We start from the raw sequence: 17,167 nt of genomic DNA on the forward strand, positions 1-17,167 counted from the left end.
TTAAATTCCAACCTCAATTTATTCCAAATATTTATGTACAGTAATAAGCATTCAAACATCCATCAGCGTCATTTGGAAGAAAATAAATATGGAAAAAACATGTGTTGCAATTTTCCCCACTCTATTTGTCAAAACAACAGGCCTACAATCAAGCTAAATACGAAGCAAAACCATCTCTAACAACATGCTGTTTTGTCACGTTTTCATTCGGATCTGATTCATCAAGCCAACATCCTTCATAACAGCTACAAACTGATTTCAACTAGTCTGGCTGGCTCAGGCCCCCCCGAGCCAGTCATGTCATTACCCATGCTGTAAGGGCTTTCTGAAATCCTCGCCTGAGGGGTCCTACATTCACAATCAGCTTTGCGGATCCATAGAATCTTATTCTGTATGATCTAATGGAATAGAGGCATCAACCATATGAGGGATGGGACAAGTCATGCATTATTTAAAGGCTCAGACGGAGGGAAGAATACTGAACCAAAAAGGGTCCTCTAGTGTGCACTTCGTAGTGTGCCATTGAGGCGACCCTGAGCCAATGGGTAAGAACCACCATAGCTGCTCACTGACTGATAGACACTGCAATGTAGCCATCTCCCTGCTAGAACAATCCAGGTCGGTTCCTATGGCTCAATTGGACTCAGAACAGTCACTGGTTTTGGAGGACTTGTGCTTCCTCCTCTTCTTCCTCTTTTTCTTGTCCTTCTTCTTGTCCTTCTTCTTGTGTTTCCTTTTCTTGCGGTCGCTGGTGGAGGAGGAAGAGGAGGAGCTGTCCGAGTCGGAGGAGGTGGTGTCCTGCAGGAGTTGCTGCAGCTGCTGGATCCTGGAGAGAAAGGAGAAATGGAGAGAGAGAGAAAAAGAGAGACAGGGAGATGGGTTAGAACCATTCAAGAAGAGGCATGGTATGATGAACTGAAACACAGTGTCTTCACACACACACTTCTTGGAATATCCCAGAGGGTTTTCCTCTATAATCATTGGCCATTTCAGATTTCACTCAGAAGTGTCCCAGGTTATGAAACAAGTCTTCGAACAGTGATGGTTAGCTGACAGCTGGAAGGTACTGAGTATGGGGGTTATGATGTGCTGCAGGTGTTTGCAGCTAGTGCTAAAGTGGGGGGAGAGAGAGAGAGAGCGAGAGAGAGAGAGAACATTTCAGGCAGCCAGCAAAGTAGCTCTGCAGCTCACACAAGACCAGATCAAATATCAAGATGCTGAAACACTGCCTGAGAAACAACATTTCTCAATAAAATATGGATTTAACACGAATGATCAAACAGTTCACAGACCGAGGCATCCACTTCCTTTGATTAGCCCAAAACTTTACATTTCCATTGATTCGGTATGCTCAGAGAGGAACAAGAGAGCTTGTGCAAGTTGCAAGAGACTGAAAACAACTCAAACGCGGCGGTTCCCAAGTGATCCTCAAACTTCATTAAGAATTCATCAGAGGAGCGCTGTCTTCAACATTGACAACTTCCACCCAGAGAACAGAAACGTAATCATAAGGACTGTTCAAGGCAAGCACACGGAGAGAGATCTGGGTTGGCTCGTAGGTCCTCTGGCCAAGGCTAGCACGGTTACATTTCACTCTGTCTCTCATATCATCATAGCTTATATGATCCTATAGATTGTAGAACATGTCCATCGCACACTCTCTCCAATCATACTCACATGAATCTCTCATATTGCACCTCATTTCAGATGCTACTTTAAACCTTCCTTATATACACCCAAGTTCACATTCAATGTCGTTCATTGTAGTTTTTAAAGTACTTTTATTCACCTGTTTGATTAAGTGCTCTGTCAGCTTTCAGGATGTGATTGATTTAGCCATTGACTTTAGTGTGTCTTTTGATGACTCTGAGCCTTTTCTTTTCATTACTTCGTTGTTGTTATTTCCCTGTGCTAAAAGGCACTCAGTTAATAATAGACAATTCTGACTGAGACAGTCGGAAAATGAAAGGGTTAGTTCACACTAATTACAAACTTATGTCATCTTAACACAATAACTGGAAAGTAGCCTAGTCTATAAAAGCAGAGTATAGTCAGAGACTGAAGATTTGAGTTTGTTTACTTGGCTGTAGCTAAGCATCAGCATTGTTGGGAGAAAAACAAAGAGAATCGTTAAGTCCTCTGTGACTGTGCTCCAAAATAGCTTGTCTGAATCAACAAACATGACTATATTCTCCCTCGTGCAGGTTGGAGATGCAAGTGCTATGGACACAGGACAGGGGACCGAGAGTGTCCCTTCTTCATGATCAAAGGAAACCAGGAACGGAAGCAGTTCAGAGTAGAGGTACACTGGCATGGCCGATTTCAACTTTTCATAAAAATCCATAATCAGCCTTTTTGGACGCCAATTATGGCCGATTTCATTGAAATCTACGAGGAGACGGCGTGGCAGGCTGACCACCTGTTACGGCAGGCTGACCACTTGTTACGCGAGTGCAGCGTCAAAAGGACCTTGTGGTTGCAAGGAGCCAAGGTAAGTTGCTAGCTAGCATTATACTTATCTTGTAAAAAAACAATCAATCTTCACATAATCACTTGTTAACTACACGTGGATGATGATATTACTAGGTTAAGTAGCTTGTCCTGCGTTGCATGTAATCAATGTGGTGCCTCTTAATTTATCATTGAATCACAGCCTACATGTACTTCAACTGCGCCAAACGGGTGATTTAACAAAAGCGCATTTGTGAAAAAAGCACTATCGTTGCACAAATGTACCTAACTATAAACATCAATGCCTTAAAATCAATACACAGAAGTATATATTTTTTTAAACCTGCATATTTAGTTAAAAGAAATTCATGTTAGCAGGCAATATTAACTAGGGAAATTGTGTCATTTCTCTTGCGTTCAGTGCAAGCAGAGTCTGGGTATATGTAACAGTTTGAGCCGCCTGGCTCGTTGCGAACTGTGAATTAATTTGCCAGAATTTTACATAATTATGACATAACATTGAAGGCTGTGCAATGTAACAGGAATATTTAGACTAAATTTCACTGAAAGAATAAACGTTGTTTTCGAAATTATAGTTTCCATATTAATGACCATATTAATGACCAAAGGCTCGTATTTCTGTGTTTATTATATTATAATTAAGTCTATGATTTGATATTTGATAGAGCAGTCTGACTGAGCGGTGGTAGGCAGCAGCAGGCTCGTAAGCATTCATTCAAACAGCACTTTACTGCGTATGCCAACAATTAGCAATGCTTGAGGCAAAGCGCTGTTTATGACTTCAAGCCTATCGACTCCTGAGATAAGGCTGGCAGTACTATAGTGCCAAAAATAACATCCAATAGTCAAAGGTATATGAAATACAAATGGTAAAGAGAGAAATTGTCTACGCGTCATAATTCCTATGATAACTACAACCTAAAACTTCTTAAATGGGAATATTGAAGAACTGGGAATATTGAACCACCAGCTTGAATATGTTCTCAAGTTCTGAGCATGGAACTTAAACATTAGCTTTTTTACTTGGCACATATTGCACTTTTACTTTCTTCTCCAACACTGTTTTTGCATTATTTAAACCAAATTGAAAATGTTTAATTATTTATTTAAGACTAAATAGCTTTTATTTATGTATTATATTAAGTTAAAATGAAAGTGTTCATTGTTCATTCAGTATTGTTGTAATTGCCAGCCGATTAATCGGTATCGGCTTTTTTCGATCCTCCAATAATCTGTATCGGCGTTGAAAAATCATAATCGGTTGACCTCTAGTTCAGAGCGGTGAGTCTCGTCCGTCCAATGCACCAGACTACCTTAACGATGACCAACTCCAAACAGTAGAGAAGGGGATAATATTTTCATACATTCTTCTGAAAATATTTTTTTGTTGATAATAAAAGGTTTATATTTTTCATAATAACAGCCAGAAAGTACCTTGTTTCTTTTTCATTGCGTTTGTTTTCTCGGATCAGGTCGTACATTGGGTCTTCGTGTGCCTGCAAGAAACAGACAGTTTAGCTACATATTTACAACATTTCAAAGATAACATACATAGCAAAGCTCCAATGATAACAAGCACTGCAAGGTAAAACTCCATTCAGGTATTGTTTTTAGGCAACATCATTTCCCACACTTTCAACGCTTCTCTGCCGTAATAGCATTTTAAAATATGGTTCTATTACAAGATATGATACACTTGCAGTTATGATAATCATTGCAGTGGCATTGTTGCATGCAGGCCTACAGAACAACTGCCATGTGAATCTGCTGAGGAGTCAAGATCCAGAAGCAACCAGCAGCAGCACAGATACCTAATGCATCCCAAATGGCACCTATTCCCTATATAGTGCACTACTTCGGACCAAAGTCAATATAGTTCCTGGTCAAAAGTAATGCACTATATAGGGAATAGGGTGCCATTTGGGATGCATCTATACTGTATCCATCTGCATCAATCAAGCATGCTCATGGTCCCAAGTAGGCAAGCACGCAGACGTCCCCAAAGGGTTATGGTTGAGACCGGGAGCAGACGTCCCCAAGGGGTTATGGTTAAGACCAGGAGCAGACGTCCCCAAGGGGTTATGGTTGAGACAGGGAGCAGACGTCCCCAAGGGGTTATGGTTGAGACCGGGAGCAGACGTCCCCAAGGGGTTATGGTTGAGACCAGGAGCAGACGTCCCCAAGGGGTTATGTTTGAGACCGGGAGCAGACGTCCCCAAGGGGTTATGGTTGAGACCGGGAGCAGACGTCCCCAAGGGGTTATGGTTGAGACCGGGAGCAGACGTCCCCAAGGGGTTATGGTTGAGACCGGGAGCAGACGTCCCCAAGGGGTTATGGTTGAGACCGGGAGCAGACGTCCCCAAGGGGTTATGGTTGAGACCGGGAGCAGACGTCCCCAAGGGGTTATGGTTGAGACAGGGAGCAGACGTCCCCAAGGGGTTATGGTTGAGACAGGGAGCAGACGTCCCCAAGGGGTTATGGTTGAGACAGGGAGCAGACGTCCCCAAGGGGTTATGGTTGAGACAGGGAGCAGACGTCCCCAAGGGGTTATGGTTGAGACAGGGAGCAGACGTCCCCAAGGGGTTATGGTTGAGACAGGGAGCAGACGTCCCCAAGGGGTTATGGTTGAGACAGGGAGCAGACGTCCTCAAGGGGTTATGGTTGAGACCAGGAGCAGACGTCCCCAAGGGGTTATGGTTGAGACCGGGAGCAGACGTCCCCAAGAGGTTATGGTTGAGACCGGGAGCAGACGTCCCCAAGGGGTTATGGTTGAGACCGGGAGCAGACGTCCCCAAGGGGTTATGGTTGAGACCAGGAGCAGGTGTCCTCAAGGGTGTCTTCCAATACCAATCCTGGTCCTAGGGACTCATGTTTGTTCAAAACCAGCAGTAACACATTTTATTTAAGTAGCCAAAAAGGCCTGATGATTAGTTGAAAGATGGATGAATGGATGGATGGACAGATGAGACTCACCACTCTGAACTGCTCCAGTTTCTGGTTTCCTTTGATGAAGAAGGGACACTCTCGGTCCCCTGTCCTGTGTCCATAGCGCTTGCATCTCCAACCTGCATAAGGCGAGGGAGAATATAGTAATGTTTGTACCACAAACACGTCTCCTGGCCCCTCAGAAATCACCCAAACAAGCTTGTGTTGAAAGAGATTCATATTTATCTAATATGGCTTGTAGGCTACACCTGTTTATGACTTAGCCTACATCTGACAAAATGTTTCTCAACTCGTTCTAATCTCTGAAACGACACGCAATTAAAAATCACATTCAAACATTTTGCCAATGTATTATCTGGAACATATTAGGCTTTGGAATACCACAGGAGAACAAATGAGAACTTTGTAGACTAACCCTGTATGCCTTCTGTCCCCTCGCATATCATGAAAACGAGTGGGAGGAAGGGACAGAGGGAGGGATGGAGGAATTATTGGTGAGAAATAATGAAAGCCTTTGTTCTTTGAGGGACAAGCAGAACAAAAGTTAATCTCCGCTACACTGACTCGAAAATGGAAAAACAATGTAACTGGGAATCAAAATGGCACGGCCTTGAGATCTGGAGGCCGCCTTTGAATTTTATTTTATTTAACTAGGCAAGTCAGTTAAGAACATATTCTTATTTATAATGACAGCCTACCAGGGAACAGTGGGTTAACTGCCTTGTTCAGGGGCAGAACGACAGATGTTTATCTTGTCAGCTCTGGGATTCGATTCAGCAACCTTTCGGTTATTGGCCCAACGCTCTAACCACTAGGCTACCCCTTATATATGGGGTGGCAGCAATGGTTTGAGAAAATGACAACATTTGAAAGATACATACACATTATCAGGCAAATCTTTTTTTCTATATTTACAACTTAGATCACCTATGCTGGCCTATGGAGTCCCTTAGGAAACCCAACTACCAAATCATCCAATAATGGGATTTCTAAATAAATTATCTAGACTCCCGAAAGGACTTCTCTCTATAATATATAAACAACTTTAGGAAAGCTCATATTCTGAGCTAGCCATTCAAGAGTATGGTTCACAGATCTAACTGAATCTGAACAACCCTTTAACTGGAACAGAATATGGACAAATATGACCTTGGCATCTTGTAATCTGAACCATCAATTTATACATTTTAAGTTAACAGACTGTATTTAATACCAAGGAAATGTTTTACGGTGAGAATGGTGCTAGTCAAGGAACAATTGAGGCCTGGACAAATATACTTGACTCTGTAAAGAATAATATTGTCTAAAGCCCAACACATACATAATATATACAGTACAAGTCAAACGTTTGGACACACCTACTTATTCAAGGCCTTTTCTTTATTTGACTATTTTCTATATGAAGAATAATAGTGAAGACATAGTCAAAACTATGAAACAACACACATGGAATCATGGTGTAACCAAAAGTGTTCAACAAATCAAAATATACTTTATCTTTTAGATCAGGGGTGTCAAAGTCAAATGGACGGAGGGCCAAATAAAAAATTTAGCTACAAGCCGAGGGCCGGACTGTTCGAATGTTCATTGAAAATTTTTTAAATGACGCATATAGTCTAGTGAACCTAATTGAACCTACTGAAAACCTAACAAATATATTCCAATATGATCAGATAAATAAAGCAATATTTTCTTATGGCTCTGTCAGTAATCTTTAATTTTCAACAGACACAAAAGACAAATTTCCTTTATATAAAAATCCCCATAACATGAACATTAAATGAAAGAAACCGGTATTCAAGGCACCATCAGTAGCCTATATTTTCTATTTTAGCAAAAGTGGGCTAAATTTACTTCAAAGAAAAAAACAATAATAGCAATTTTCTATCATCCACTCAACTGAAATATTTTAAAAATATAATTGGATTGAAATACAATAAAATAAAGTGCAAAAATCTATTAATCAAAAACAACACTTTGTTTAAGGAGAAGTAACATGCAGTGAAAACAAATATTAAACTTTAACTTTTAAACTTGAACTGAGTAAAAACTCTAAATATGTGATTGCACAGTAATGTTCACTTGTTTGAGGTTGAGGGTGATACTTGGTGGTGTCCCATCTTTTCCACAAGTTCATCAATGTTCGGGGTAAGGCTCTGAGCTGAGGAAATCCTCAGAATTGAGTGGAGGTGTTCAGCAGTAAGTCGACTTCTGTGTGATGTTTTGTTCAAGTTCATCAAAGAAAACAGTTGTTCACACAGGTATGTGCTGCCAAACATAGACAACGTTTGAGCAGCCTGGATGCGCAGCTGGGGCATTGTGTCGGGAGGAAACGGGCGAACTCCGCAGCACCCACTGCCGCACAGTTTGGTTTTAAATGCCTTCACTGTACTGTACATATCAGAGATGACACGATCCCGACCCTGCAGCTGCAAGTTCATTGCATTCAGATGACTCGTAATGTCACACAGAAAAGCCATTTCACACAGAAACATTTCATCTCGGAGTTGTGTTGTGTCTTTCCCTTTGCTGTCCAAGAACAGACAAATCTCCTCACGAAGCTCGAAACATCTTTGAAGCACCTTTCCCTGGCTTAGCCATCGCACCTCTGTGTGATAAGGCAAATCACCATGCTCCGTTTCTAACTCCGTCAGAAATGCCTTGAACTGGCGGTGATTCAAACCTTTGGCTCTGATAAAGTTAACTGTGCGCGTGATGATGCTCATTACATGCTCCATTTTCAAGGCTTTACCGCACAACGCTTCCTGGTGTATGATACAATGATAAGCTGTCAGCTCACCTGTCGCGTTTTCCTCTTGCATCTTTTCCCGTATCTTCCCCACCAGTCCGCTCCTGTGTCCACACATCGCAGGTGCTCCGTCGGAAAATCCCCTCCGTAAATGGCCGGGCTGATTTAGCGATCTCTTCTGCCAAAATAAAACTGGCCTTGACAGCAGCCTGGCCTTGTGATTTGGCTTTTTTGAACAGAGCCTGTCGAGATTTGAGGCCTCGTTTTAATTCCTCTGCCTTTTGTAGCCTTTGTTCCATGTCCATATTCTTGTTTTTGTCCGCGTGTTTCGTTTCATAATGTCGTCTCAGATTATACTCTTTCAGTACCGCCACACTTTCTCCACACAGAAGACACACAGGTTTTCCAGCTACCTCCGTGAACAAATACTCCGACTCCCACCTTGTTTGAAACCCCCGGTTCTCAGTGTCCACCTTCCGTTTTGCCATTTTTGATGGGTATCTGAAAGTTAATTTTACTGTGATGCTGACAACTGCTGTGCCAATAAATATTGAAATGAAGCAGCCTACTGCTCGGTGCGTCACCGTTGCATTGTGGGAAATGTAGTATTGGTGCGTGTAAAAGATCTGCGGGCTGCCGGCTTGCTGCGGTCTGCGAGCCGGTTCTAATAACAAATCAAGATCATCCCAGGGGCCGTAAAAAACCTTCTCGCGGGCCGGATGTGGCCCGCGGGCCTTGACTCTGACATATGTGTTTTAGATTCTTCAAAGTAGCCACGCTTTGCGTTGATGACAGCTTTGCACATTCTTGGCATTCTCTCAACCAGTTTAACCTGGAATGCTTTCCCAACCGTTTTGAAGGAGTTCCCACATATACTGAGCACTTTTTGGCTGCTTTTTCTTTACTCTGCAGCCCAACTCATCCCAAACCATCTCAATTGGGTTGAGGTCAGGTGATTGTGGAGGCCAGGTCATCTGATGCAGCACTCCATCACTCTCCTTGGTCAAATATCCCTTACACAGCCTGGAGGTGTGTTTTGGGTCATGTCCTGTCAAAAAACAGATTATAGTTCCACTAAGCGCAAACCAGATGGAATTGAGTATCGCTGCAGAATGCTGTGGTAGCCATTCTGGTTAAGTGTGCCTTGAATTCTAAATAAATCAGTGTCACCAGCAAAGCACCCCCACACCATCACACCTCCTCCATGCTTCACGGTGGGAATCACACATGCAGAGATCATCTGTTCACCTACTCTGCATCTCACAAAGACATGGTGGTTGGAACCAAAAATCTCAAATTTGGACTCATCTGACCAAAGGACAAATTTCCCCAGGTGTAATGTCCATTGCTCATGTTTCTTGGCCCAAGCAAGTCTCTTCTTATTATTGGTGTCCTTTAGTCTTTGCAGCAATTTGACCACGAAGGCCTGATTCACACAGTCTCCTCTGAACAGTTAATGTTGAAATGTGCCTGTTACTTGAACTCTGTGAAGGATTTATTTGGGCTTCAATTTCTGGGCCTGGTAACTCTTAATGAACTTATCCTCTGTAGCAGAGGTGACTCTGGGTCTTCCTTTCCTGTGGTGGTCCTCATGAGGGCCAGTGTCATCACAGCGGTTGATGGTTTTTGTAATTGCACTTGAAGAAACTCAAAGTTCTCGAAATGTTCCGGATTGCCTGACCTTTATGTCTTAAAGTAATGGACTGTCATTTCTCTTTGGTTATTTGAGCTGTTCTTGCCGTAATATGGACATGGTCTTTTACCAAATAGGGCAATCTTTTGTATACCACCCCTACCTTGTCACAACACAACTCATGCTTAAACGCATTGAGGAAATAAATTCCACAAATGAACTTTAACAAGGCGCTCCTGTTAATTGAAATGCATTCCAGGTGACTACCTCATGAATCGGGTTGAGAGAATGCCAAAAGTGTGCAGAGCTGTCAAGGCAAAGGGTGGATAATTTGAAGAACCTCAAATAAAAAATATTTGGATTTGTTTAACACTTTTTTGGTTACAAAATGATTCCATGTGTTATTTCATAGTTTTGATGTCTTAAATATTATTCTACAATGTAGAAAATAATAAAAATAAAAACCCTTGAATGAGTAGGTGTCACTTTTGACTGGTACTGTATGTATATAGCCGGGTAGGGGAGCAGGGGGTGACTGACGAACAACCCTAGTTGCTTGAGGGGGTGGGGAAACATGATTTCCGGGAGTGGAACGGTTGGATGGAGACATGTTGGGGATGGGTGGTTGGGTTGGTGGAGGCCCACTTATTTTATTTTTATTATTTTTATTTTTCCTGTTTAAACGTAATTATTATTTATTTTTGTATTTGTTACCGTTTTATTTTGAGTGGCAGCCTACAGGTACAGGTTTTTATAAACGTATAATCTGAAATGGATAATGTATCTGCATTGTGGATGCAGGACACTCATAATAACCCTCTGTGTTTAAACTCACACTGCATGACCTTCACCTCCTTCCCCAGAGGCATCCACAGCCCCTTGGTGGGGGCGTGAGCCAGGAAGTCCCTAGCATCCTCATTTCCTGGATCAGCAGGAATACAGTCCTCTGGTTTGTACTCCTCCGCCTACAAAAAGTCACTGTGTTTCAAGGTGATGCAAGATGCCACATATTGCAGTTTCCATAATAATGTATTTTAGCCTGAGTGTCAGTCTGCTTGTGCTCTCATGCCAACTCCTTGTAACTCATCGTCATGCTTTGGCTTGACAACAACAGACAGAGCTGGCAAGAACACAAACAGATCTTGGACCAGGTTAAATACATGTCCTTCTACTGATAAATGAGTTATTCCATAATATTTATGTGATTCATTAACTGGTAATAACGCAAGTAGACAAACATGTGCATCTACTAGACCTTTATGAGTCCAGGAGGAGGTTTTTCATAACTGCATAGAGGGGAAAAGAAAACAATGCTTGTGAGAATAAATACGATGATCCAATTTGTGCTTAGGTAGCTAGTTACCCCTTGAACCAGTATCTGGGCAAAGGAGACGATGATATGAATCATGTCACACGCATCGTCTCCCTTGTCCAGATGCTGGTTACGGTACGGTACCCCGTGTGCAACTTCTACCAGCCAAGGCACAGTATCAGAACTGAAATGATGGAATGAGTTGTTAGCATTAAGGCTAAATCCCAAGGCAGATCAACTACAGTTACGTTTTATTAATACACAAGTTCGATACCACCGAAAAAAGGGTGTCCTTTACTCACAAGGTCTCCAAATGCTTCAGTTTTTGCACTTCTTGGTTGAGTTTTCTCGCTTGTTTCTTGAGTTTTTCTACATCGTGTTTTGATTCCTTGTGCCTTTTGCGGTCCCCTCTGTCCTCCGAGTCTCTCGATCTCTTTCTACTAGACATTTCAATGTCTTTGGGTAACTGGCTATGTTTATGAAATAATCGTTTAATTTGAGTTTGATACGATTTCTAATGAGAAATTCGTTTAAGTGAATCACTTTTTAGAGAAAATACATTCGGGACTACGTCAGGACATTTTTCTCGAACTCTGCACAGCTACTTCCTGTTTCTGTTTGCGCATGCCATCTGTAAACGCAGCGCCGCCTGCAGGTCAAATGTAGTCGAAGACGCTTGATCAACAGCAAGGTCTATGGTTGGGTAAGGTGAGGTCTGTGGCGGTTTATAAAGAGCATTTATTCATGCCATTCTTCTTTGGAGTTTAGTGGCAGTTATCAGCGAAGGAGCCCAAGTTATATTATACACAATAATGTTCTTATAAACAGTCTACGTGTGGAACCAAAGGGCTCCCAAGGGGCGCAACATCTCAGTGCTAGAGGCATCACTACAGATCCTGGTTCGAGCCCGGGCTGTATCATTCCCGGCCGTGATTGGAGGTCCCATAAGGCGGCGCACAATTGGCCCAGCGTTAAGGGAGGGTCTGGATGGGGTACGCCATCATTGTAAAATAAGAATTTGTTCTTAACTGACGTGCCTAGTTCAATTAAAAGGGACAATCTGGGATTCATACTCTAAAACCATTTTTGGATGTTAAATTAATGAGCCATTGATCATTTTAACTTAATGCCTCATGAGTTGTTAAACTGCTTGCTTTGTAAACAATGTAATTATAAACAGTATAGTTTCAAAACATGGTGAAACTATAATCTTGATCTCGTGGATCGTCAGTCCTTGCAGCAATATCTCTGAATTTGCCTGGTTACATTTATACAGCCCCATTCCTGAGGTGTTTATCAGAACATGTAGTGGGGTACCCTTAAAGTTCTGTAGCACTTAAAAATGTGTAAGCCGAAAACACACATTGTGAATGCCAGTGTAGTAAAGTACTTAAGTAGTAATTCAAAGTATTTTTACAGTATCTGTACTTTACATCACTACATTCCTAAAATAACATAATGTACTTTTTACTCCACACATCCCCCCCTCAACACCCAAAAGTACTCGTTACAGTTTTAATGCTTAACAGGACAGGAAAATATTAAATTCACACAGTCATCAAGAGAACCCCCCTGGTCATCCGTACTGCCTCTGAGCTGACGGAATAACTAAACACAATTTGTAAATGATGTCGGAGTGTTGGCGTGTGCCCCTAGCGAGCCATGAATAACAAAATGGCACCGTCTGGTTTGCTTAAAGGAATTAAAAGTTACTTATAATTTTGATAAGTACATTTAAAACCAAATACTTTTAGATTTTTACTCAAGTAATATTTTACTGGGTGACTTTCACTTGAGTAATTTTCTATTCAAATAATCTTAGTTTTACTCAAGTATGACAATTGGGTAGACATATCTTCTTGAAGTTCTATCATGTAACACAGTAATAAGAATACCTGAAAACATTTGTTTCACAGAAGCAAGGTGTAAAAGGAATATATAATGTGAGGTATTTCAGTATTCTGTGAAATGATACAGACTCACACATTGGATTAATTAAACATGTCACTAAATGCAATAAAGTGTGTTGGAACAAAAGCAGTCTAATTGACATTGTAAATCTAAACATAAAAACAACTTCAACAGGTAAAAGGTGAAGCCTTCAAGACAGCAAAACCCATCTTCAACAAACATGAAACTACTGAAAGAAAGTCACGTTTGCATTGTCATTAAGGTTCAGGCATAAAAACAATTTCAATGTTAAGTTGATGCGTCCCATTCATCCAAATATGATCTCAAAACCACCAGTATACAAAAATTTGACCTTTACATAAAAATAAAACATTTGGCAGTGATCATAAAATAGTAGAGCCACACTAACAAACCTGTAAGCAGCTACAGATCATCTCTACTTGGACAGTAACCTCAAGAGAAGAGTGGGAAAGTCTATGAAAATAAATGACAACCAAGTAAAAAATAAAAAAACATACTTCAAGAAGCATGAAACTTAAGCGTGAATATAAATGTATAAGTAATTTATCATATAAATGTGATTGTAACAAATAAAAATCACCCTCTCAATCAAAACATCCTATAACTCGAATTAAGTTATTCTGCTTGCCTCATAAATAACATGGAAGAAAAGGGGGAGCTTTGCTTCCGATGCAGTTCCCGCCATCCATAGGGACAATGGAATTCCTGGACGATGCCGTGGTGTGGGGCCATTATGTTTGAACAGCTCTACGGAAGGGCGACCTCAAGGGTAGTTGGGAGGGGCAAATTAAAATATATATATTTTAAAAAAGTTAGTGCAACAGGAGGCCCTGTATTAATTATTGACTGACTGCTGACCCATCCCCCGTTCTGAATTCCAGGAGGACCATTCTGAATTGCAAGCAGGCCAGAGAGCCTGGTGCGTCAGTGTCATATCACGGTGGTGAAAAGGCTGACTGTTGGGTCATTGCAGTGGAGCCAAGTGTTTGTCAGTCATTCAGAGGGAGGATAGTAAAGTGTTGATTCCTCCCCTTGGTCTTCTGGTTGTCATCCAGCATGAGGAACCTCTTGAGGCGGGAGAAGGCAGACTTCTTCACACTGGCGGGCTTGGAGGCCAAGGAGGAACTGCTGGTCTCAGAGGATATCGACCTGGAAATAATAATGTCAGAATCTACACACTGACACAGATTAAAGGTGACCTATTGAAAAGTGTAGGACCACAGTGTCCATCAGTTTAGTGATATCATCCATTGCCCTCCCTTTTCAAGAAGTCCCTTAAATGCCGATTTTCACCTAGGCGAGATGTAGACTATATAAATATAATATATGACAATGTAGGCACCAGAGGCCTGCTATTCTTTGTTTACCTTGGCGTACTGCAGGGTGTCTTGTCATTGGGGGTAGACTTTGGTATGCCTATGGCATTGTTTCTGTTGGTCGACTGGGGACTGTTGCGTTTGCCTGTGCTCCCGTGGCCCTTGGAGAGAGCGGCCATGAAGTCCCTGTTGACACCGTTGTGCCTGGACGTGTTGTTATAGGTGTGGCAGGTAGCCATCTATGATGGGGAGAGGCGGACGGGATGAGATTATAAATAAGAGTAATGATGGGTCTGTCTTTACAGGTGACAAACTCATTTCCATTTCATTTCACATAAGGAACAGGATTCTCCTGTGGAGATGTTTTTCAAAATCGATCCTTACAAGACCCTATGATCCCTGGTCAAAACTACATAGGGAACAGAGTAATGATTTAAGAGGTAAAACAAAAACAGGATCTAAACCATTACTTTTTTTGGTTGAACCAGTTCAGAACTTCATTTTGCTGGTTGGAAAGAAATTTTTTTTTAAAGTTTTTCCAAACTAAACGATTAGAAAAATATTTTAGTTCCAACCCCTGCTCAAGACGGTCACTCAGTCATTCTCAGCATTTCAAATATTTCCTCGTTGCGCTTTTCCATTAAATATTGTGTGCATGTAAATCAAATGCAATGAGGCACATGCAAAGCCTATGACATCTGGCCAATATATTTACTATATGACATTGGAAATGCAATACACACTTGAAACTAAACCACTGGGAGTCAATGTCACAATGTTGTTCATGTGATACAAGAACATGATTGGCATCTCCTGGAACCCTGCCTGTCCTGCCCGACAACAACCCTTTGTGGCCTGAAAGTTTAAAGTGCGTGTGGTCATTTTATGATTTGGGACTATAAACAGCCACACAACGGGCCTGTCACACCGTCCACTGAAACGTTACCAGCCTATAACGTGCCCTGCAGCACATCAAAATAACAGACATCAGTCTGTCAGTCAGCCGTGAGCAAATCCTTCCTCAAGCAGATCAAAGTGTTATGCTTGTAGTAACAGAACGATGACGAAATCAAGTCATCTATCCCACCCAACGACGTCAGGACTCCCATAATCTCTTGTTGACAGACTACGTAAACATTTTTTAGATTCTAGTTCTGGGTTAACAGAGAAAAGGACACCCCAAAAACAACAGCACTGACAAGCACATCCCAAATGATATCCCAAACCTTTGATACCAACACATCCATCATCTCCCTGAGGAAAACTGCATCGATAGGTATAGGTATAGGTACGAAATAGAAACAAAAACGCAGTGTCAGTATATTCAGAGTCAGGCTGTTGACAGCGCTGAATACTGATGCTGTGCAAAACAACTCACCGAGACGAAGGTAGCCATACTGCTGCGGAGGGTCTAGACTAGTCAAACAGATGGCGGACTAGTTTCTCTCAACTAGTTGACAGAAGTTCTCAAAGTAAAGTTTCGCTGAACCAGAAGCAGGAGCTTCGCGCTATCTCTGTTTAACGGAGCCTGGTGTTCCCAGCTTTATAAAGTAGAGAGCAGCAGAGGCCGAGCCCAACAGCTGTTCAGCCAATCTTTCAACAGCAGAGGCGGGAGGGGGCTGGGAGTTTAAATGTTTTTGATTTATCCGGTTGTGTTGTCATGGACTGTCACTGGAGCCACTTCCCATGCCAACAACCCTAATCCATACTCACATCCTCCAGCAAACTCTGGATTAAAGTGCTCCCTGGAAGACGAAAAACAAAAAACTATGAAAACAGAATGATACTCTCAGACACACTGAAAAGGTTTCCCCTATTTAGATTAGGTGGTGATGTATAGATATCGCCTTATTTTTTTTGCAGGGTTAAATAAGACCATAAAGGAAGTTAGTCAATGGTAATATGGCCAAAAATCGGCACAATCTGGTGTTCCATTTTCACATATAATTTTGCACATCATAGGCTGGGAACTTCAGACAAAGAAATCAATAGTTTGACTATTAGCATTAGTTCAATACATTTTAAAATAATAAAAGCACCATACAGACAGTGACAATCTTTGATAATGGAACCTAGCAGGTATCCACTTGTTTTCTCATCTGATTTTTACATACATATTAAAGGGGAAGTTCAGTATTTTACAACATCATGTTAGATGGTTCCTCTCCCTGAAGAGAATAAACTGTAATCTATGTTTTGGTTCTCTAAACAGCCATGACATATTTAAGATAACTTTAGCTACAGGCAGCTAGCTCAGGTGGCTAAAGTTAGTGGTGTCTTAAAAGAAAACAGAGCCATGGATGACAGAGCCACCTCTTTAAGGAATACCTAGGATAGGATAAAGTAATCCTTCTCACCCCCCTTAAAAGATTTAGATGCACTATTGTAAAGTGGCTGCTCCACTGGATGTCATAAGGTGAACGCACCAATTTGTAAGTCGCTCTGGATAAGAGCGTCTGCTAAATGACTTAAATGTAAATGTAAATGACAGTTTCTCCTAACCCATAGTCTACTTTCAGGGTGAGGAACCAGAGAACATTAAGTTGAAAAATACTGAACTTATATGTGAACAATATATTTGGACTGGGGACAAGAACTGTGTGCCACCAATATTGAGGGGAAAATACAACCCTGGCCTAAAAATGACCACCACTGCATACAGAATGTCCTACTGATCTATATCAAGACATACTTTTACTTAGGCTGACTCATATCTGCTATGCAGCCATTGTATAAAAGTAGACAGTAAAAGTTGTATTTATAGGTGATCCTAACAAAATATTCTAACAGTGTCATGGTGACAAAAT

The 17,167-nt window shown here is 41.5% G+C and overlaps 1 protein-coding gene across 1 annotated transcript; it reads right to left on the minus strand.

Annotated features, from left to right (window-relative positions):
- Positions 1 to 15,946, minus strand: rp9 (RP9 pre-mRNA splicing factor). Its single transcript, XM_046361645.1, has 8 exons — positions 15,739 to 15,946; positions 14,412 to 14,599; positions 11,415 to 14,193; positions 11,056 to 11,086; positions 10,636 to 10,765; positions 5,446 to 5,537; positions 3,907 to 3,968; positions 1 to 826 (listed from the first exon to the last, which is right to left on the minus strand). The coding sequence occupies exons 3-8, from the start codon at positions 11,558 to 11,560 to the stop codon at positions 634 to 636; spliced, it is 654 nt and encodes a 217-aa protein (XP_046217601.1). The 5' UTR covers positions 11,561 to 14,193; positions 14,412 to 14,599; positions 15,739 to 15,946; the 3' UTR covers positions 1 to 633.
- Positions 15,947 to 17,167: the final 1,221 nt, after the last annotated feature.

Source organism: Oncorhynchus gorbuscha, linkage group LG09 (genome assembly GCF_021184085.1).
Source record: "Oncorhynchus gorbuscha isolate QuinsamMale2020 ecotype Even-year linkage group LG09, OgorEven_v1.0, whole genome shotgun sequence".
NCBI lineage: Eukaryota > Metazoa > Chordata > Actinopteri > Salmoniformes > Salmonidae > Oncorhynchus > Oncorhynchus gorbuscha.